Source organism: Bombus flavifrons, chromosome 15 (assembly GCF_040668555.2).
Source record: "Bombus flavifrons isolate JBK064 chromosome 15, iyBomFlav1_principal, whole genome shotgun sequence".
Taxonomy (NCBI): Eukaryota; Metazoa; Arthropoda; class Insecta; order Hymenoptera; family Apidae; genus Bombus; species Bombus flavifrons.
Window position 1 is genome coordinate 7,740,977 of NC_138456.1, and position 20,286 is coordinate 7,761,262.

Genomic DNA, 20,286 nt, shown 5'->3' on the forward strand with positions numbered 1-20,286 from the left:
ATTCTTTTACTTTTCCAGTCATTCGATAGTTTATCTTCCTTTTTTCATGCAAGTTACTATACATGATTTCAAAGATCTACAACAAATTTAAATAATCTTTCCAATAATCCACATAATTACGCGTTATTATCTACACTGTTAAGATTGAACATAACGATTAAAATTAATCGCGTGTCACATATCAAGCTGCCATTTCAATAAAAAGTTCCAGCTAATATTGCTAACGAAACGTCACGGTAAATTGCTCTAACATTTGCTTCGGTAAATGTTATCGTGTCTCACGATCTCGCGTTTCTGCAACACAGTCGATGCTAAACGCTATGATTTCATACTGATAAATCGTTATAACATGAAAACATACCTATGATTTAGGTCAGTGATAGAAATGCTTTTAGTAATGTAGATCGACTTTATAATATGAAATTTTATTCATTGCCAGGTCAATGGAAAAGAAATCGTATAAAATGGAACTTCTTTTCTGTTGTTGAGATTTCCACTTGGAGTTTCTGCAATTTAGAGCGAAACACTACATATGGACGTTGAGAGACAGCTCAGACGGATGTATTTAACTTGTGGTTTGTTATTTACTTTAATTAGGAAAAAAGAAACGAAGGTGAAAAATGTTATATTACCATATTTCATTTATTACCATTTATCATAGCTACAACAGTAATTACGTAAGCTCCTTTCTACAAAAGAATATTATATTTTCTAATGAAAGTATTATGAGGGAAAGAACAATACCAATAAAAAGTATCTCAAAAATTAGATAAACTTGATTTATGTCGATTTTTTTGAAAGGACTCCTTTTTATATTATTTCTGCGATATTTCATCCAGCGATCTTTTAAGATATCTATTAGGCCAACTTCGTGTAATTTTATTATTCTGAAAACCATAATTCAATTAAGAAAAGTAAGAAAAATAGCACGAAAATGTGTCCCTTTTCAAACTATTCAACTTTGAACCGCGATATTTATCACTTGTATACGTATATTCCAACACTTATTACGAAACTTTTTGAATTTTAAAATCGAAAACTATTATCGTGATTATAATAGTGGAATTTGAAACGAGTTTGTATAGAAATTACATGACATTTATTGGAGACGTACGCTTTGTAAAAAACTAGTATAAAAAATTAGTATTAGTAATGTAATACAATGCAAAGATTTTTGCTAAGCATTTGTTTTCCATAAATGTAATTTCTACGTATGTACAGTTTTAAATTCGTCTGACGTCTTATCAATACAGTCACCACGTTGTCGTGTCATGTTACAGTGTTACAGTTAACAAATTTCTAGCTTTATTCGATTACTTTCGTAAGCCACTGTATAATATATTTTCATTTTCTAAATTTCGATATTCAAAATTAAACAATTTTTTAAAGGTAATTATCTAATTTGTCATAAGTATATTTACGACGTGTCGATGGAACGTTTGTACGGAAAACGTTTTGGTACACCAAATCCAATCCAAGTTTGAAAATAATTTTTTCCCACTGGTACGATCGGACAGAAATCTTTGCTTCTTAAATATGCTTCGTTTTCGTTCTCTAAAGTGGCGATTAATTTTTTGTCAAAACAAACTTCCTTGTATATGAAACTTAAATTTTTCTCAAAGAAGATACGTTCCGATAATTTGTAACTCTCGTACATTGGCAAATGAATGGCATTCTGAAAGTACATTGTCGAGTCAACATTAAATAACTGTATAGGGGACTAACTGTTGAAATTCATATTTTTGAAAACTACCTCTTTTTTCCTTTTTATTTCTTATTTAAAATACTTTTGAAAAGCACAGATAAAATCTTTTAACAAACAGCATAACGAAATAAACAAATTGGATTTATACAGAGCATTGTAGGAATTTGAAGTCTGCCCTAATACCTTTACGAATTCGTAGATTGTAGATCCTTCGAAAATTAGAACGTTGTATTTCGATTGCTTCAACAACGTATCAAAATCGACAAACGGTGATGTCATAGTCCGATTTGTCATTCGATAAATGAGACTAGAGCTGAAAACCAACAGCATCAACCAAGCGAATACAAATTTTGATGTGGATAATATCTTGCTCTGATCGCAAAAACCTCGCGGAAGATATCCTGAAAATATTAAACACAACGAAATTCCTCTAAAAAATAAAACTTGTGTTTTTAGCTATTTCATAGAACAATCAGTCTACAATATTGAAAAACAAATTTAGAATAATTCTGCTTTTATAATTGAACTCCAGTAAATTTTATTTTATTTAGAAATAGCGCGATAAATAGTTAGGATAGTAGCTAAAATAATAGAATAAGAAATAATGAAACCTTGACAGCACATTATGGAATATGTGTAAAAGATATGATCGGCGAAATTGAAGTATCCACTCCTTGACTTTGATTGTTTATTTCTTTTGCGAATTTTGCGTGATCCATATTGAAAAATGTAACCAACGACGGCAAATATCAGGATTAGAAAGATGTGAGTGCACAGAGTTTCGCGTGTGAACATGCTCAACAGCCACTTGTCGTATTCGTATTTTGGCTTTATATACAATCGGTACCTGTTTAACGTGTGCCAGTCAAATAAGTCATAATAAATTATTTAACAAATGCCATCAAACTAACGTGACTAACGTAAATGATAAATATGATAAATTTAATCTTGAATTGGTATCACTGCATCATAGATGACCACATATCTACGTTGTCTATATAACATTACAATTTTAAGTATGCATTAATAATGTAAAAAATTGTAATTGATCTTTATTTATTGTTTTAAAGTCAAATAATTTAAAGAAATATCTATTCAGAGATTAATAGAATTTTTTTAAAGTCAAATAATTTAAAGAAATATCTATTCAGAGATTAATAGAATCGTTTAATGTAATTGTTGAAAATAACAACGTGAGTTCACGCTCACCATCCATATGCAGATGCGCTAGTTACAATAAATAGTAACTAGAAAATAGTTCCAAATATAATCGATAGGTTTAAGATATTCTTTTGTTTTTATCCCTAGTCCATGTAAGAAAGTGCAATAAAGTTTTTCGGCTGAGAACGGTGTGATAGATTTATCCAAAGAATAAAATAATAACTATTGTGATTCTACCTCTAAATACAGAAATAACAACAGTAATTTTTAATAATAAAAATAATTTTCAACTAAAAATTTATTTAAAAAGAGATTTCCTACTTGGTATTCCAAACGGGCACCGTATAGTCGAATAGATTCGTGCGGAGAGCATAATATCCTGTTCGCAAAATCACTTGCGTTTCATTTCGATCGAGCAACCCCATCACACCGCTGTAGCTTCCGTTTTCCAAGTGTTCTCCGAAGTGATGTTCCCCATATTTTACTGGTATCAACCTAATCCAATAACTCGATGCTTTTTACCTTAAATGCTCGTTTTAATATTTAAAAAATTTATATTATCAATTTAAAAACCAAATCATCAAATCACACAAGATAATATAGATAATCATCAAATATACAAGAGTAATTAATTTTTCTAGCAATATTATACTAACTCTTTATGGTTTGTGTTTCGATAATTAAAATGTTTAAAAATTTCCTACTAATACTTATTTGTGGAAATTCCCGAATAATGTTGTAGATGTACAACTTTGAGAAAGTAGGGTAGAATGGAATACTCAATTTTGCATTTTGTTAATAGAGAATCGGATGTTTTAATTGAATCTTAGATTATAAGAAAATAAGACTTTTTGTTAATTTAATTTAGTAGAGAGATTTTCCAGAAGTATTGAAACGCCCGCTTAAAGCCATGATAAAAGGTATAAAATTTGTATTTTTGTAAAAATTGCAAATGTAATTTCTATATGTATAATTAAATATGACATAATATTACAAACAACGTTTAGTGCAGATAAACACTTTTAACTTAGTATAGGCATTATAATAGACGTTCCGTTTTACTCTATATTAGTGAATTCTATTTTGTCCTGCATGAATTAATTTAAGAAACATTTAATACTTAAACTTCATTGTGAAATAAAAATATTGAGAAAATATCAGAAAACCTGAACATGCTTAAATAAAAACCTGATGACACTAATAATCTTTCTTGTTATTATTATACAAATATTCATATTAGCAAGACATTTGATCAGTTTTGTAAGTCACTAAATATTTTGACTAAAACAATGAATAGTTGAATTTTTAATTTAAACACAATCTCAAGTTACCTTTTCTATGTCTACCAGTTTTTAGGAACTGTTAACAAAACTTCTGAAATCTTCCTTCTTAACGTAAAAAATAATTTATACGTGATATGAAAAACGTACGTGAAGTTGAGATGACATGCGAGCAGGTTCCATATATCGCCGCAGATTCCAGTCACCTTCGTGTCGTTCTCATAAAACATAACTAAATCCTGTTCCTAAAGTATAACGATGAAGTATTCTTTGAGTTTCACGAAACAACGCCTCGAATTTACGGGCAATTCATATGCTTATAAGGGATCTGTTTAAAACCTCGTAGTAAGAAGCTCTCAGAACTTTTCCATTGATATCTTTCATATGTAAATCTTGCCTCGTGGAAATCGTTTGTCTTCGGAAATCGCGGAATCTTGAATCATTGTACAGTTGAACGAAATCTTGTTGGTTCCTGTCCCAAATTATACTTTTCTCCATTTGACATTTTACACGGCAATAACGAAGAAGTATTATGAACAGGGTTACAAGCATCTTTGATGTGTTTGCTTTTGCGACGCACATCGTGAATATCCGTTAACTCGTTAGTTTCCGGTATGTATTGCGATTGCCCATCAGCGAAATATTACTGTTACAACGTAGAAGGGGGACCTTTGTACATTATGATCTTTTTACTAAGATAACGCGTGGAGAAGATACACGTTAAAAAATAACGCTTTTACGAATATTGATTGATTTTGATTTTTATCTCTGAAATTTGCAATAATGGTCGTAATTTAGGTCGAGTCACCTGCAATTGTGTCACTGTAATTTCTTTTTAAATTCTTTTAAATATGTGGTCTTTTTTTAGATACAATAAAATACATCGAAATTACTAATTTATCGATCTATGCTATAAAGTAATAGAAAATAATCTGAAAAATCATTATTTGCTATTTATTTTATTTAGAAATAGGATCTTCTGCTAAGTATTTGCGAATTGTGTAACTATTTCTTACAATTAAGTACGTTAATAATGGTCATTTTAGTAAATAATATAAATCATTTATGGCTGACTATTCTTCTTTTTCACGCAAAAGACTTATTTCAAGTTAAGAGGAAAGAATTGAAATTGTTTAGGAAGAGGAAGTCAATAAATACGATACGTACATATTTTAACATTTATTCAGGGAACATGTTGCTGCGGATTGAAAATAGATCGGGATCGAGGTGTGACAAGAGGGAAAAATGAAGTGATATCGCTTTCATACAAAAAACATGGATCGTATATATGTATATCGTACTTGATCGTGTGTATGTGTATATATATAGATATATATACATATATAAAGATCAAAGATTAAATATATAAAGATCTTACATTTATGATCCTTCTTCAAAACGACTGATATAAATTAACTTAAATCTAACAGATAACGAGCCCTCGATGCGGACGTCAGGATTACCATACAATTAATAATAATAATTAATAATAATACAAAGACCGATTCGTAGGCTCGCCATCTCTGAAAAAGAGTTCCGTTTTAACATAATACATTATTAAATCGTTACTCTAATCATCTCGTTTAAATCGATTTTAAACATTTGACAGCTTCATCTCGGCTGACGAAACATCCCCCATTGACTCTCCTCTCCTAATAGAAAATTATAAAAAGTATAATACAATCTTGTTTAAACACTCTCACTCTAGACTTCCATAACCTACAATTCGCTTGCTTACGATTCTAACTGTATAATTCACGCTATATCGCAACGAACCAGGCGTTAATTCGTTTTATTATTATTCGAGTTTCACTAGAGACTAGTTTCGAACCGTTTATGAATACAGTTTGTAACACCTGCTCCATATAATCCATATAATCGTAGGTTCTACGCTCTATACATGAATAATATGATCCTGTATAATTTACATGTTAATAATGTCGACAACTTTTCAATAATTTCTCGGAAATTTCTGAGCTTTTGTAAGTTCTTGCTATCAGTGCAATCATCAACATATTTGTCTCGAGTATCGTTTAACTGAATAGACTCTATAAAGAATATTAAATTCTGGCAGTAGTTAAGAGCACATGATCTTGCTTGGTTTCTTACGTGAAACGAGCGAACGATTTAAAATACAAGATTTTATGAAATGATGAAAAGAGTATGAAAAACATTTTGCTCTATATAATAAAGATGCGCGATTGGTTGGTTGAGCATAATAATTGTTCACGTTCAGATATGATTAGAATTGCTTTTCGTTCTTAAACGAATCATCACCGATAGTTCACGAATTTTCACAGATAAAGTTACTTTTTTAAAAATCTATTAAACGCACAACGAGATTGTGCTTTTCACGTAATCGACTTACTGCTACAACGTACAGCCAATAATTGATTATTGTGCCATTTCTGGAGATAGGTTTTCAGAATCGTATTAGATGGTGAATACCATCTGGCAGACACGCGATATTATATTTATATTACAATCTAGTAACAATAGATCAGTCGAGAAATTCACGGTTTCGCGTATGCAAAAATATAAATAAAACTAATAGTATAAAAAGTCTCACAGAACTTGCTTAACTTACAAAATTTTGTCGCATAAATAGTATCACTAACATTGTGACTATAATATAACGGAATATTAGATTCTCGTACACTTATACAAAATTAATGGCATAAGATGTTATTAGTAAATATGTTTGATTACGTATTAACGTGATTTTCAATACATTAAAAATGTTATAAAACTGAAGATGTAACTACGAAATAATACAAGGGAAACGCGACAATATTAAACGGTACAGCCTACATCCTATACTGCATATATTCATATTTATACGTATGTATATTCCGTTACGTTGTATGTATGTATAAAAAATTCGTTAAGGTTGTACACCATGTTTTTTTACGTGTTTATCGACAGTATAAAATATGTATATTCCAATTGAAGAAATAAATACGGAAACGTGGCAGTGATTAGGTATTGAAGAGAGAGTTACCTATCCTGTTTAACAAACGTTATCCGAAGCTTCGAAAATCGAATCGTACTTGCGAAACGAACGGTATAGATATATACCTTGTGTAACGATTACCATGAATACATACAAAAATTGTTCAAGTGAACAATCTTCGTTCGTATTCACTTCGATACCCTAGTCTCGGTAGTGACCTTACTGGGGTCTGGTAACCTGACAACTAGTTGCGCTCCATTTTGCATTGGTCTGGTTCCATTAGGAGTGTTTATCTTATTCATCGGCTGAGGTGCTGGAGGCAATACTTTCTTCGCTCCGCTTAATTTTGGCGAACAACACTGTTTATCATCGAAATCGTTCAAATTGATGTTTGTCGTCTGATTCGGATAAATGGGAGCCTTCATGGGCGTGCCGTGTTCATTGAAGCCGCAATTTGACCTCTGTTCGACGGAATTCGCGTTCTGAAAGCTCGGCGGCAGCATCTTGATCCCATTGCTGTGGTCGTTCAGGTTACAGAACGGTTGCTCCGTGTTCCCTTTGAAGTTCATATCCTTTGGATCGCATTTGTATATTGGCGCTGATAGCTGCGTAGAATTGGTTTTATTCGTGCTTTTATGACTGCTTCCGGAATAGCTGGTGATAGATTCGTTACAGAAATCGCTCAGGTAAGTTTGGTTTATGTACCAGTTGTGCAGGCGATGGTGAATCTCCGGGAACTGCGGTCTGCGGTTGGCTACCTCGTGCCAGCACTCTATCATTAGGCTGTAGATCATCGTCGGGCAATCCTCCGGGCATGGTAACAATTGCCGTGATCGAATCATGTCTATTACTTCTTGATTATTATACCCGTAATATGGCTGTAAATTAAACATGCAACATTTAAGTATAATTTTTTAATTCTATAGTGTTATTATTTAACATTATTTTATTACCTGTAAGCCATAACTATAAATTTCCCATAATACGACTCCAAAACTCCATACGTCAGATTCTGTCGTAAATTTTCCGTAAAGGATTGACTCTGGTGGCATCCATCGAACGGGCAATAAACTTTTGGATTGAACTCTATAGTAGTCGCTACTATATATATCACGAGATAAACCGAAATCGGAAATCTTTACAGTTAAATTGTCTCCAACTAGGCAGTTTCTCGCGGCCAAGTCTCGATGAACATAGTGATGACTGGCTAAATATTCCATACCTAATATGATATCTTGATTTAGTAAATTGTATAAATATATGCAATAAAACTATAAATTCCAAATTGATCTAACCAGATGCGATTTGTAAAGCAATGTGTAAAAATTCTGGCTGCTCTAAAATTTTTCCGCTTCCATTGTTTAATGGAACGTCTGATCTTGGTGAATGGCAAATGAGAAACTCGTGTAAATCCCCTTGGGTCATGTACTCAAACAACATACACATTGGTTCCCCTTTCAATATTACGCCCAGTAGGCAAATAATGTTTGGATGCCTTAGGTCTGTCATCAGATCAACTTCCCGTTTGAAGTCGCTTTGTGTTTTTGGGCTTGCGTTCTCTTTTAACGTTTTCACTGCTACATAAATTGGCGGCTCACATTTATTGCCGGTTTGTAATTCCCCTTTGTATACCTTTCCTAGAAAACGTTCAGAAAATTATAGTTTATGTAAAGTGTGTATAAAAAGGAAATATAAAATTATTCTATTTCATGCATACCGAAAGCTCCTTCTCCAAGTTCTTGCAAAAGGACAACATTATTGGTAGTAAATTGTGGTACTCTATTATTGGACGTTCGACTACTACCGCTACTTAATGTTCCTGTTCCTGGAGTTGTATTACCAGGACCAGCTAAAAGAGAACTCATTTCCATAGGTTGCGTTGTACTTCGTCTTCCGTCGTATATATTTTTATCACATTGTATACCGGTTAGCATCTTTAAATAAAAAATATAGTATTAATTTGTATTGTTATTCTTAGTAGAGAAACTTTTCATTCAGATTCATTTAAAATATAGTTTTCAAATTAGGTAAAATTCTACCTTATTTGATGGCAAATGATTCATTTGCCTTCTAGATTTTCTGCTTCTATAGCAGCAGCAGTAACAGACTAATATGACAACAAATCCTCCTGTTAGTACAAAACCAACGACTGCATAGATCCATAAGTTTTCAACTGTGAAGAAAAAAGTTATAGTGTATTCAGTACTTTTATACTAATGAGTAATATGTCTTTGATTGTTTATTTAATTATCACAACTTACCACATTTAGGTATGTTACAAAATTCTTTTTGCGGCTTACTATCGACATAAACGTAACACCACGGTTGTAATTCTTTATCGCCTGGATTACGGCAGTATGAATGCTTTCCAGCTAATTCGGGATAATCGGAAATCTGGAGATTGAATTCACCATGCGACCATTGCATACATGGTCTTCCACTAATGCTTGTCTTCACAATACCACGATAAGACTTTCCGCTTCCCCAGTAACAGTAGTCATCTACAAAAAGATGAAACAACGCTTTACAATACAATAATATAGCTTTATTATTTAAGCAGCTGTTAAAGGAGTTTAATACGTACTTTCCTGTACATTGTTTCCTGAGGAAATTCCAAGACTTAAACAATCACGAGCCTCGGGGCTATCTTCCATTGGTAAATCAGAACAATCAACTAAAGGCACTTGATGTCCAATCAGTGGATGTCTTTTAGCAATTGCGTATTCTTTCTTACACAAATCATTTTCTAGCATTTCACATTCTTGCCGACAGATCCTGCGTAATTTACGATTGATCTCGTTTCTGCTAGATGACTGTGCTTCTCCATAGCTTTGATTTATTATCTTTTTGTTGGAAGCTTTCCCATCCTTATATGGATTGAATTCTGAGCCAGGACCTAATGTAGGACTACGTTTTCTGGGAATACCATGAACTCCTGTAATATCATCTGCATCATCCCCATCACCTGCGTCTCTTGACAAATCACCCTGATTCGAATTCAGAAAATGAAATAAACTTGCGCTAGCTTCAGAATTTTTAAGTTTAAGAATACTGGCAGGGTCACGACATATTGGGAATGCAGAGTAACATAATGATGGTTTTGCATAACCTTCGCAATTTGATGAGACCTCACTGAAACATAAACAAAAATTTATTTTGTTTTAGTATAATGAAATCACAATCATATACAATTCACTTACTTTGAGTATTTAATAACACCAAAAGCTTTCATTAGCTTATCATCAAGCAGCTCTTGGGTCATTGGATATGGAATATAAACAGATTGATTTCCTAAAAATTGTGCACATGTTTTCCCTACATACACCTAAAAGAATGAATTAAAACTTTAATATAGGATTTATAACTTAATGACCAATTTAAGACTTTACGATTGCTTACATACCTCGCATTTTCCTTCATGATTGTCTTTTCTCCCAGGAGATAACTGCATATTGACGTTTCTAAGGCCGCCGATTGTATGAACGTCGATAGTACTAGATTGAGAGCTAGTTGGTTGTGGACTTGGTGATAATATACTAAATGGATTTGTTGATGCCAAATGAGAGATGTGAGGAGTTGACATTCCAGTTCCTGAGAGATCTAATCCATTTCCAGGTCCAATGCTGTTAATAATACAAAATAAAAAAGCGTTTATTTCAATATATTCATTGAATAACATAGAAATTTATAGAGTAAATTTGGTAGGTTAGAAGTACAAAACGTTTTGCTTTATTATTTCAGAGAATGATATATTTCTACCATAATGGAAGCATATACAGATTCATTTGCTGTGCAAAGTAAAAATATCAATTTGTTATATCATTGCGTGAACATTTTATGTCATGATTTTTAGAAAGATACATGATTATTTTCTCCAAAACATAACCTTCAAGCAAAAAACAAACACAACTATTAACAGATAGAATGTCTTGATTCATGAAATAAAATGTTTTAAAATAAAAATAAAATAACACAAATTTATATTTCCGGTTCTTTATTTAACGTATATCAGTTACATTTTTGTATGTTTACTGTCGTACAAAATTCGCGGCAGTTTCTATAACCTCACTGAAAAACACAAACAATGATCACCTTGCTTCTGTAACATTTGTAACATTTTTGACACTATGTATGGCACGTACAAAAATACGAGTATTTTGTAACAATACTAGGTACAAGAGTAGCTTCATATTTATAAATTATCTTTAAAAATTTTAACAGAAAAATCTTATGTCATTTAACACCACACCCGGCGTCCATTTGTAAACTGACGCTAATCACAGTTTTTGGGCGGTGAAATAAAGAATCACCACTTAAAAAAAAAATAGTAGCTGTTTAAAGTAGATACGTGATAACAATTTATGATAACATAAGTTTGATACAATAACAATGATTATTTGACATTTTTCAAATTTAAAGTATTTAACTTAAAATTTCTCTTAAACATTAGAGATTTCTTTAAAAGTACATAAACGTTCTAAAATACCTTTCTTTTTCGCATAATAGTCGATATCATTAATTATCAAATATAAATTTAAAAACAGTATCGTTTATCATTTATTAATCTAAAATGATATTTACTGAAAGGCGTCATACTGTATAATAAATAAGTGTTACGTAAATTTAATATTTACCCTTCAATAAAATCGCCACCACCAATCATGTCTGGTGAAAATCTATCATCGTCCGATGTTTGACTAATGGCGTGGTCGGGATGTACAGGAACTGTAAAATAAATTATTATTTAAATTAAAAACATATTTCCTATGAAACGCATTAATATACTTAAAAATTTAATTTATATCTCACGGAGCTTTATAAATATTTCATATAGTTTCATATTGTTCTCTAAATACTTTACAACATTTGATACGTTTATTAAATATTTTTATTCATTTATGCCACGTATATTATTTCTTCAAGTAACAGTTTAAAAATTGTTCATATTTTAGTACAATACCTAAGCTGGTCAATTATTCTCTTCTCAAAATCGTATCAGTTCAAAATTGGCCTTCGGAACAATCTACCCTCTCAAACTGTATCCTTCTCTTTTTTCCTTCATAATGGATTTGTAGAATTATTCATAATATTGTTCTCCAATTCCTAAATCTTTCAAAAAATTATATCACATACAGTGACGAGTAATTCTATATTATTTATTCAACAAAAATTATTTATTTCCAAAACAGTTCGATTCTTGTATTGATTCCACAGTTAGTTTTTAATTAGAGTAATTTTATGTTTCAGTCGAAACAGTTCATTATATATTTTTTCATCATTAATTCTTATGGTAAAGTTGTTTAATGATAATAAATAATAACGCACTTGAAAGGTTCGAAAGTTATCTCTAAAAAACTTGAAAATTTAAAAATTGTGCAGAAAAATCGGATCTGTGCTAATATCTTTGTTTATTATCGTACGTTTTTCTATCCTGACTCAAGGTCATCTTCTTTGAACACAATCAATCCTTCTCTCTTGTGTTTACACGTCTTCTATACTCCATTTTCCTCTTCAACATTAATCCTGACCAGGAGCTTTGTTCCAGATGACGCGCGGTTATGCCTACGGGTGGGGTGGTATAGACGTCAGCCCGATAAAAATATGATACCAGCGGACCAACTGAAATTTTTCTGGTGCAACGTTCAAGGTGTTCTTCTGTCGAAAGGAGGATGGACTGCTGTTCTCTTTGTATGTCTGGCACGTCGCGTGGTCCTTTTGAAAATCTCCGGGTTCGCGTGAGCCTGCATTTGCAGCTACGGTTTATTCATCCTCCTCCGCCAATGCTCGTGCCTTTGTACCGCTATAATTCTAAAAGAGTTGGGACACGATGAAAAGGGTGTACGCTGCACTCGCTAAAAATTTCCTGCCGTCGAATTTTTCGATCTCTCTGTCTCATTTTTTGCGTTTTTTTCTTTGTCCCTTTTTTCTCTTCCTTTTTTCTTTTTTTTTCACCCGGTGTGTACGGTTGTCTGTTTTATTTTTCCCATTGCTTTCCCTTTCTTTGTTCCTCTTTCTCCAAGGAAAAAGAGGAAAGATAACAGTAGTTTCAACCTCGTCCTTGCATTTCGAGAAAAGGGATGAACTCTGTGATTCGTAGAGAAATTAAATGCGGCGTATGGTATAGTACCGTTGTTTCGCGTTGTAATTTCCTAGCTCCAGCTGTTCTTTCGTTTCCTTCTGTTTTCGGTTCCCTGCTTTTGCGTTTGTGATTATAGAACGCTTTTTAAGTTACTTTCGTGATCATTAAGTTTTGTTGCAATTAAATTGTTGATATTTTAATTGGCACAAAATTGTTGCGTGTTTCCTCTTTGTTTATCCGCATTTAACGATAACTTATCCTTTCAAATTAATACGAAACAAACGAATAACAAAGTGAAAAATAGTCCTACACGATTATTATAAACGCCAATTTTCTTACCACATTAGAACGATCAGAAAAGTTTGTTTTCAGTGAAAGATGTTTAAAGATGGAAATTTGCATTTTCACTGTTACGATTGTAATAATAAAATAATGTTATTCCAATAATATTTAAGCACATGCTCAAGCAGAAAATGAACGATATAGCAGATTAAGTTTCAAGAACGAGAGATCCATCGAAAACCTCTCTCCCATTACTACAGATGAACAGGAACTTCAGCTCCTTTCTTCTCTTTTCTTCTCTACAAGTACGATTAAATCCAACTCGTCTTCCTTGTATCGTGAAATCGATGATTTTGCTTGAGTATGATGATTTTAATGAGTAGCGTTCAAACAACGTCGCTGGAAAACTTTTCGAAATGTCCACAACAAGCTAGTGGAGAGAGGTCCTCCTGCCTCGTTGGAGGGTAGATTCAGATTTCCGATATTATTTACCTTGCACCAGCCCAGAGAACCTTGCGAACAAACACAGAGGGTGTCTCTCCCTCAGGACCGATTTACGTATAACAAACTACCAACGATTACCAAGCGAAATTACTTTTCGTACTCGGAAAGATTCTCGGTTCTGTTCATCGTTTAATGTGGCGAAATTTTGTGGTGTAATCGCGAGGATATATCGGGTTTCGACTGAAAATTGCTCCTATTCTATCGAATCGCATATATTATTTCCGTATATACAGGGTGGTTGGTAACTGGTGGTACAAGCGGAAAGGGGGTGATTCTACGCGAAAAAAGAAGTCGAAAATATAGAATAAAAATTTTTCGTTTGAGGCTTTGTTTTCGAGAAAATCGACTTTGAATTTTCGCTCGGTACGCGTGCACTTTATCACGTCTCGTTATAACGCATCTCACTGTAGATCGTTGTCTCGATGGAAAAATTAAAAAAAGAAAAATTAAAAAAATTTTTATTCTATATTTTCGACTTCTTTCTTCGCGTAGAATCACCAGTTACCAACCACCCTGTATAATCGAAATATTTAATAATATTTGAAATATTTATTCCATATTAATAGGTAAAGTATCATATTTATTAGTTAGTTTATTATTTAATATTATATTTAAGAATTATAGAAGAAGTATTTACTTATTAAAAATGGTTGATTTTACCTTTGAAACGTATCATAGTAACGAATTACAGATTTTTCTGTAGTGTTTTATTATTTTCTTATAAGCGATATAAAGTGTCTTGTAGATCCATAATCTTTACGCTCTTTTCACTTTAGATTATCATCGTCATGTAAAATAACGAGAGGATATAACGAATATTGTTCGAGAGAAGAGGCTATGTTGCTGACATTTCAACGTTCATTAAATTTTCATAAAATAGATATTAAACCATGTACTGTATTAACGACATGTCAAAATTAAAAATCATATAATTTCGATGTCGTGATTAACGTAGATATCAGGTGGTATTAAAACTTTCAAACAGGTTCATTTACATATTCATAAAATCCTCGTTCAATATTTAAATTCTGTTCATTATTTAAGAAGAGAAGACCAAAATGTTACACAATTATATTTCAAAATGTTGCAACGAGAATATTATCGAATTATTTGAAGGTAATAATAAAATACGATATAAATGGAAAGTAGACGTATTCAAATGTTCCTATTATTTAAGAAAATAAAATATTCTGAATATAAATGAATCCACTCGAACGGATTGAAAGTACAATGGAAACATGTAAAATAAACGACAAATACACGATGAAAATAGGAAATTATTAAAACATTTCACCATTCATTGTCTAAATCAATACCACACTGTACGTAATACATATTTTATTTCAACAACAAAAATGCAAAAACCACGAAAATTGGACAGGTATTTTCGTTCTTTTAATTGTCGTTCATTATTTGAAAAACACGCTACGCAGAACAGAATTTAATTTCGTCATTACAATGGGGTAAAAAATGTTAACAAAATACCCGTCGTTAAATTCGGTGCAGACATATTAAAATACCCAATGGTCAAATATCCTGCTAATAAAAACTCTACGTTACGTAATTCCGCTTTCAGGGAATTACGACGTAATAATTCAACTTTAAACACGACAAATAAAATACACGAAACGGATGGAAAATAGATTTATTAAAATATCCTACAATTCTCTCTGTTTAAGGAGAGGAGCGTGCTGCATCCGCGTAATTCCATTCGTAATTGCGACCACCTTTTCATCGTGGAAATATTTGTGCACCGGTGGAAAACGTAATAAAGCCGAACTGGATACGAGGATGTGCATAAAAAAGATAAAAAAAAAGAGGATAAAAGTAAAACAGGGAAAAAAGTGAGGAAAAATCGAAATCGCGGGTCGCAGGTTGCTTTATGGTCGTACAGTGGGATTTTTATGTAGCTTCGCAACGGTAACAAACTGTAGCTCTCCGCATTGATTCTGTTTTGATTTCAATTATCTTTCATTACACGGACCGCATTGTATGACTTCCGGCCGCGAATTTGATACGCGATACAACTCGAGCTTCCGGTCGCGCTCCATTCGATTTATCACGGCTTCAACAATGCGCGGCCATCATCGCGATGTTTCTATCGCGTTTCTCGTCTTTTTTTTTAAATTTTCGCTTTTTGTTTTTCACTCTTCGATCGAAATTGAAGAGGTTGCCGTGCGTACAGGGAGGAAGCGAACCTCGATGGAATGCGAATCGCGTGTAATTCGATGGATTTAGAGGGGATTTGTTGGAGTTTCAGAATAGAGTAATGGCCGTTTTGCGAGTTTGCAATAAGCATCCGTTTGACTGAATTGCGTTCATCTATGAGTGTTCTATAGAGCAGATCAGATACTAGATCAGAGTAATTAGGATGAACCGTTGTTTTCTTTATCATTCTGTTGGTAATGTACGGTAAAACGACACATATTTCGCGATTTTGAAACGGCGAATGATTTACGTGAATTAAAATTTGTTTCTAGAAATTTAGAGTAATTAATTTAACTGCCGGGAGTCTGATAAATATTTTTATCTGTGATACAAAATTTCTGATATACAAATTTTTCCAAATCTTACGAGACTCGTCTTCTTAAACTTTTCACGAGGAAAAATCCACTTCTGGAAATGCCTAAAAATTCTACAGAATTTAAAGATCTCCTCTAAAGTTTCCATTTCCTCCGACGTTCTACGTTAAAAAGTTGTACGACCGAGAAAAACTAGAATTTCCCAGAAATTAACAAAGAATCTCGTAAGAGAAGCGCAGAGGCACGTGAAATATATTGTTGAAAGAACGAATTTTAAAATGACCATTGAAGCGTCGAAATTATTTAGGAATAAACATCGAGGTGAATGGAAGGCCACGGAGTTGTAGGAAGAGCAAGCTCCAGATGCGAGTGGAACGCGGGGGAGGAGTTATTAATGACGCCAAGTTGTCTTATCTTTTTCCACTTCCTGTTCGAGATACATAATACGTGGGTCGGACACGTAACCGCTGCTGCATCTCTGTAACATAGTGCATTCGAGTTTGGTTGGTACGATCGCGTGCTGCGACTCGTTTCCATCGATAAGAATTCCCTTCACATCGCGATACTTATCGGAGACATCGTCGAAATATTTACATCGGAATATTTGTTCTTGTATATAAATATTTGCATGATAAATTTATATATAAATAATATATATTTATTTAAATATCCGTAATTGTAGTATAATAGATATATTATACTTTTATGCTTCGTAGTAAAACTTGGGCTTTATAGGGAAACATAGTTTTCGAAAATAAACATTTATTTTTCATTTACTAGGCTGTTGAATATAGCTTGATAATAAAGTAATTATCAAGTATTAATTAATAAGTAATTAATAATAGGTAAGTAATTATCAAGTCACATAATGAATGGCTACCGATTTGAAAATATTCATGATATTATCGTTATATGAAAAATACGATACGTATCTTTGAATGTCTTTGTTTTGCCTCAGCTAGAACATAATCTTAAGGAAGATATTAGAGAAAATTGATATTTTCGAAACTTTTGCACTTTGTCGAATGGGCAAAATTCTGTCTTTTGTTCTTAATACGTAAACTTGGTAAATTACATAATTAGGTTGTCCGAAAAGTTTCTTTCGTTTCATAAGGTGATAATAGACGAACAAGAATTTCTGTATTATATTATTTTATTGAATTAGGTATGATCCATTTCGTGCATAATTCAATAAACTAATATAAAACAAAAAACATTGCGCGTCTATTATTTCCTTCTAAAACGAAAGAAACTTCTCGGACAACCTAATAAAACTACAGCGCAAAGGATTAAATCGTATCTTGAACATATTAACTGAAGATGAGAAGCGAATTTCTCATTCGAATTGTCAATCTCTCAAAAGACCTACCAAGTAAGAACCGTCTCCTTCTCATTTTTCTTCGAAATAAATTATATCGTATTAACATTTGCAAGTACTGCGAATAAAATTGATCTGTCGGTGTTAATTTTGAATTCCATCGATATAAAAATTGTTGTTGGGTATAGGATGATCCGATTAATAAAATTTCTTGCATTTTGAAGTCATCGTATCTGAATTATCGAGTGAATAAAGAAGATCACAGAGGATAATATTGCTCCGTACGAATGTACCAAGAACCTGTAATTCTTTCCCTCGAAAAGGCTAAACGAACGCTCCTGCCGATAAGAATAATAAGTTAGCGTAGGTCTCGATAGAATCTTGCCAACTCGCAAATTCTCACCGGCGCCTTTTACGACGGTACAAATTACGGTTTTCGGGTGGTTGCCGGCGAAGATATCGCGGATCGTCGGAAAAAGTGCCGAAGAAGGGGCAGAAAAATATTCGGCCGGTCGCGATGATGAAATAAGCCATTAAGTCACCCTGGGCACCGGGTGTAATATCAAGGGAAGGAACGTAATCTCGTCTAATGTCGGGCAATGAAACGTAATAGCATAATGTATCACCGCGTATCGCGCGAGTACTCGCCGCGTATACACGCCGTTCCAGCGAAATTATATGCAAAGTGTCGGGTTTCGGTATAGTTCGCCCTTTCTGAATTCTAATTAGTTTTTCTCGAGAGGCCCGCGCTTTTAGCGTGGGTAGTCCGGAAAACACGCCAGGCAATCGGGTTAGTTCCTGTTTCGAATTAATTATTCCGCGGGACGATGACGTTTCCGGAATCTATTTTTGGAACAATACAATTTATCCTGTGGAAAATCTGTGCATGTACATATGTCTAGAATTTAACACTTTACCGACCGCTAGTGGTTCAGTAGTATACGCACGTCCGACCGGCAGCTCAGGCGCAGATTCTCCCTGGCGCCAGCTCTGTTTCGATTTAGACTCTCCAATACCATTCTTTTTGTTCATCGCGAACTGTAAGTTTTTCAAATTGGTATAAAACTGTGGGAGCTTACAAAGTAACGCAACTGATGCAACTGAGCAAGGTACCTTAATACTAAGTAATAAATTACTGCTCAAATAATGAGAAAGATTGTCAGTGACAAATAGCCGATTAATAGGCTATTGGTGGGTAAGCGTCGAAGACAAAAAGCCGATTAATGGGCTATCGATCGGTAAGCATTGGCGACAAAATAGCGATTAATCGGCTATCGGCCGGTAAAGTGTCAACACCTATGAATGAAAAGCACGTCTAAGCAGAAATGTATGCTGACAATTTTAAATAACAATCGCAGCAGCACCTCGGCTCCACGGAACAGTTGACCTCAAATGGTCCCGTCCGCAAAGGGTTAATGTTGGTATTAACAACGTTTAAAGTATAAAATTCGTACGAAATGAAAATCAGTTGGTCATTTTGTTCCGTAGCTATGCGATTAGTGATGGGATCAAGTTCGATATTTATTTATAAATCCGAATCAAATGCAAATCCAAGGTTCGCTTTATAGAGCTCGAATACTTATTACTCACACGTTATGAGGAATAATGTTTCATTCCTTACACCTGCCAAGTATTCCATCTTAGGCGTTGTTTCGAATCTTGAAACTAAGAGTACTCGTTCTGCGATGCAAAACCAACTTGCACATATCGAACACTTGGTTCGAACACGATGAACGAAGCTTTATGTGTTACGAGTAGATGGTGAATAGTTTATAGAAATTCATATTTTTATGAATAGAATTAAAAACTTAGGTAAATCCTAACGAGTACTATACTTTCGATATTTTATATACTTCTCTCATATTGTGTGCATTCTATGAATTGTTTTACCCTTCAATTTCCTATAAATACATAAAAATCTAAAGTCTAATCACGATTTCGATACGGATTTATAAGAACGTTCCTCGGCTGTAATTGTTCCCATCCTTCAAAAAGATTCGTCCTTCTAAAACGCGCGACGTATAAAAGATTCCGAGCAAATACGTCGTCCACCTCCCCAGGAGAACCCCGAAGACGTGCCCCATCTGTTTTAAAGCTGCGGAGCAATATCTCTATCGTCGTTCAACGCGCATCGATTAGACTTGCGAGGCGTCGCATCGCGTCGTTTCGAGGATATTTCAAAGCCAAAAGCCCGAGCAAGTCGATTCTGGTGTACGGTGTGCACCAGAGATGGAGAAGGGTACAAGAAACGCGGCTGGAAGCCACGTTTGTCTTTGATAATCAACGACCGCCTCATCCATCTTGGTCAAAGGGTCAACACTTTTCCGTGCGCGACACCCGCGACCAGTCACTCCAACGAATGCATTATTCATGAGGCTGGCGTGGTAAGTGTTGTCCGAAATTCAATTCAGTAGCCCACGAAGGCGGCAGTGTACGTGATTTGCCTTCGGCTGGTTTCAGGATCTTCGTCCTTGTTTCCCTT

At 33.7% G+C, this 20,286-nt stretch overlaps 3 protein-coding genes across 5 annotated transcripts in view; 1 reads left to right on the plus strand and 2 right to left on the minus strand.

Annotated features, from left to right (window-relative positions):
• Positions 1-20,286, plus strand: part of LOC138187771 (uncharacterized) — a 266,905-nt gene that overhangs the window by 21,079 nt on the left and 225,540 nt on the right. The gene's annotated exons all lie outside the window — the stretch shown is intronic.
• Positions 674-4,644, minus strand: LOC138187774 (glutamate receptor ionotropic, kainate glr-3-like). The gene is made up of 7 exons (XM_069128907.1): positions 4,486-4,644; positions 4,297-4,391; positions 3,188-3,361; positions 2,317-2,552; positions 1,889-2,106; positions 1,422-1,675; positions 674-887 (listed from the first exon to the last, which is right to left on the minus strand). The coding sequence occupies exons 1-7, from the start codon at positions 4,642-4,644 to the stop codon at positions 674-676; spliced, it is 1,350 nt and encodes a 449-aa protein (XP_068985008.1).
• The window catches only part of Ror (tyrosine-protein kinase transmembrane receptor Ror), a 349,227-nt gene continuing 334,241 nt past the window's right edge, over positions 5,301-20,286 (minus strand). The window contains exons 5-15 of one of the 3 annotated variants that reach the window (XM_069128316.1): positions 11,734-11,824; positions 10,503-10,722; positions 10,300-10,424; positions 9,684-10,231; positions 9,361-9,600; positions 9,139-9,272; positions 8,817-9,033; positions 8,395-8,736; positions 8,053-8,321; positions 7,805-7,977; positions 7,523-7,704 (exon numbers count right to left, since the gene is read on the minus strand). In XM_069128316.1, the coding sequence (XP_068984417.1) occupies positions 7,665-7,704; positions 7,805-7,977; positions 8,053-8,321; positions 8,395-8,736; positions 8,817-9,033; positions 9,139-9,272; positions 9,361-9,600; positions 9,684-10,231; positions 10,300-10,424; positions 10,503-10,722; positions 11,734-11,824 (2,399 nt within the window). In that variant the 3' untranslated portion in view covers positions 7,523-7,664. Of the gene's footprint in view, positions 7,978-8,052; positions 8,322-8,394; positions 8,737-8,816; positions 9,034-9,138; positions 9,273-9,360; positions 9,601-9,683; positions 10,232-10,299; positions 10,425-10,502; positions 10,723-11,191; positions 11,459-11,733; positions 11,825-20,286 lie in introns of those variants that run through there. The other 2 variants (XM_069128315.1, XM_069128317.1) reach the window with 2 other exon arrangements.

Coding starts and splice junctions, on each gene's coding strand:
- LOC138187774 (XM_069128907.1), bottom strand. CDS start 4,644: ATGGAGAAAAGTATAATTTGGGACAGGAACCAACAAGATTTCGTTCAA. Junction 4,392..4,485: donor TGAGAGCTTCTTACTACGAG/GTTTTAAACAGA, acceptor GTTATACTTTAG/GAACAGGATTTAGTTATGTT. Junction 1,676..1,888: donor CAATCTACGAATTCGTAAAG/GTATTAGGGCAG, acceptor ATGTACTTTCAG/AATGCCATTCATTTGCCAAT.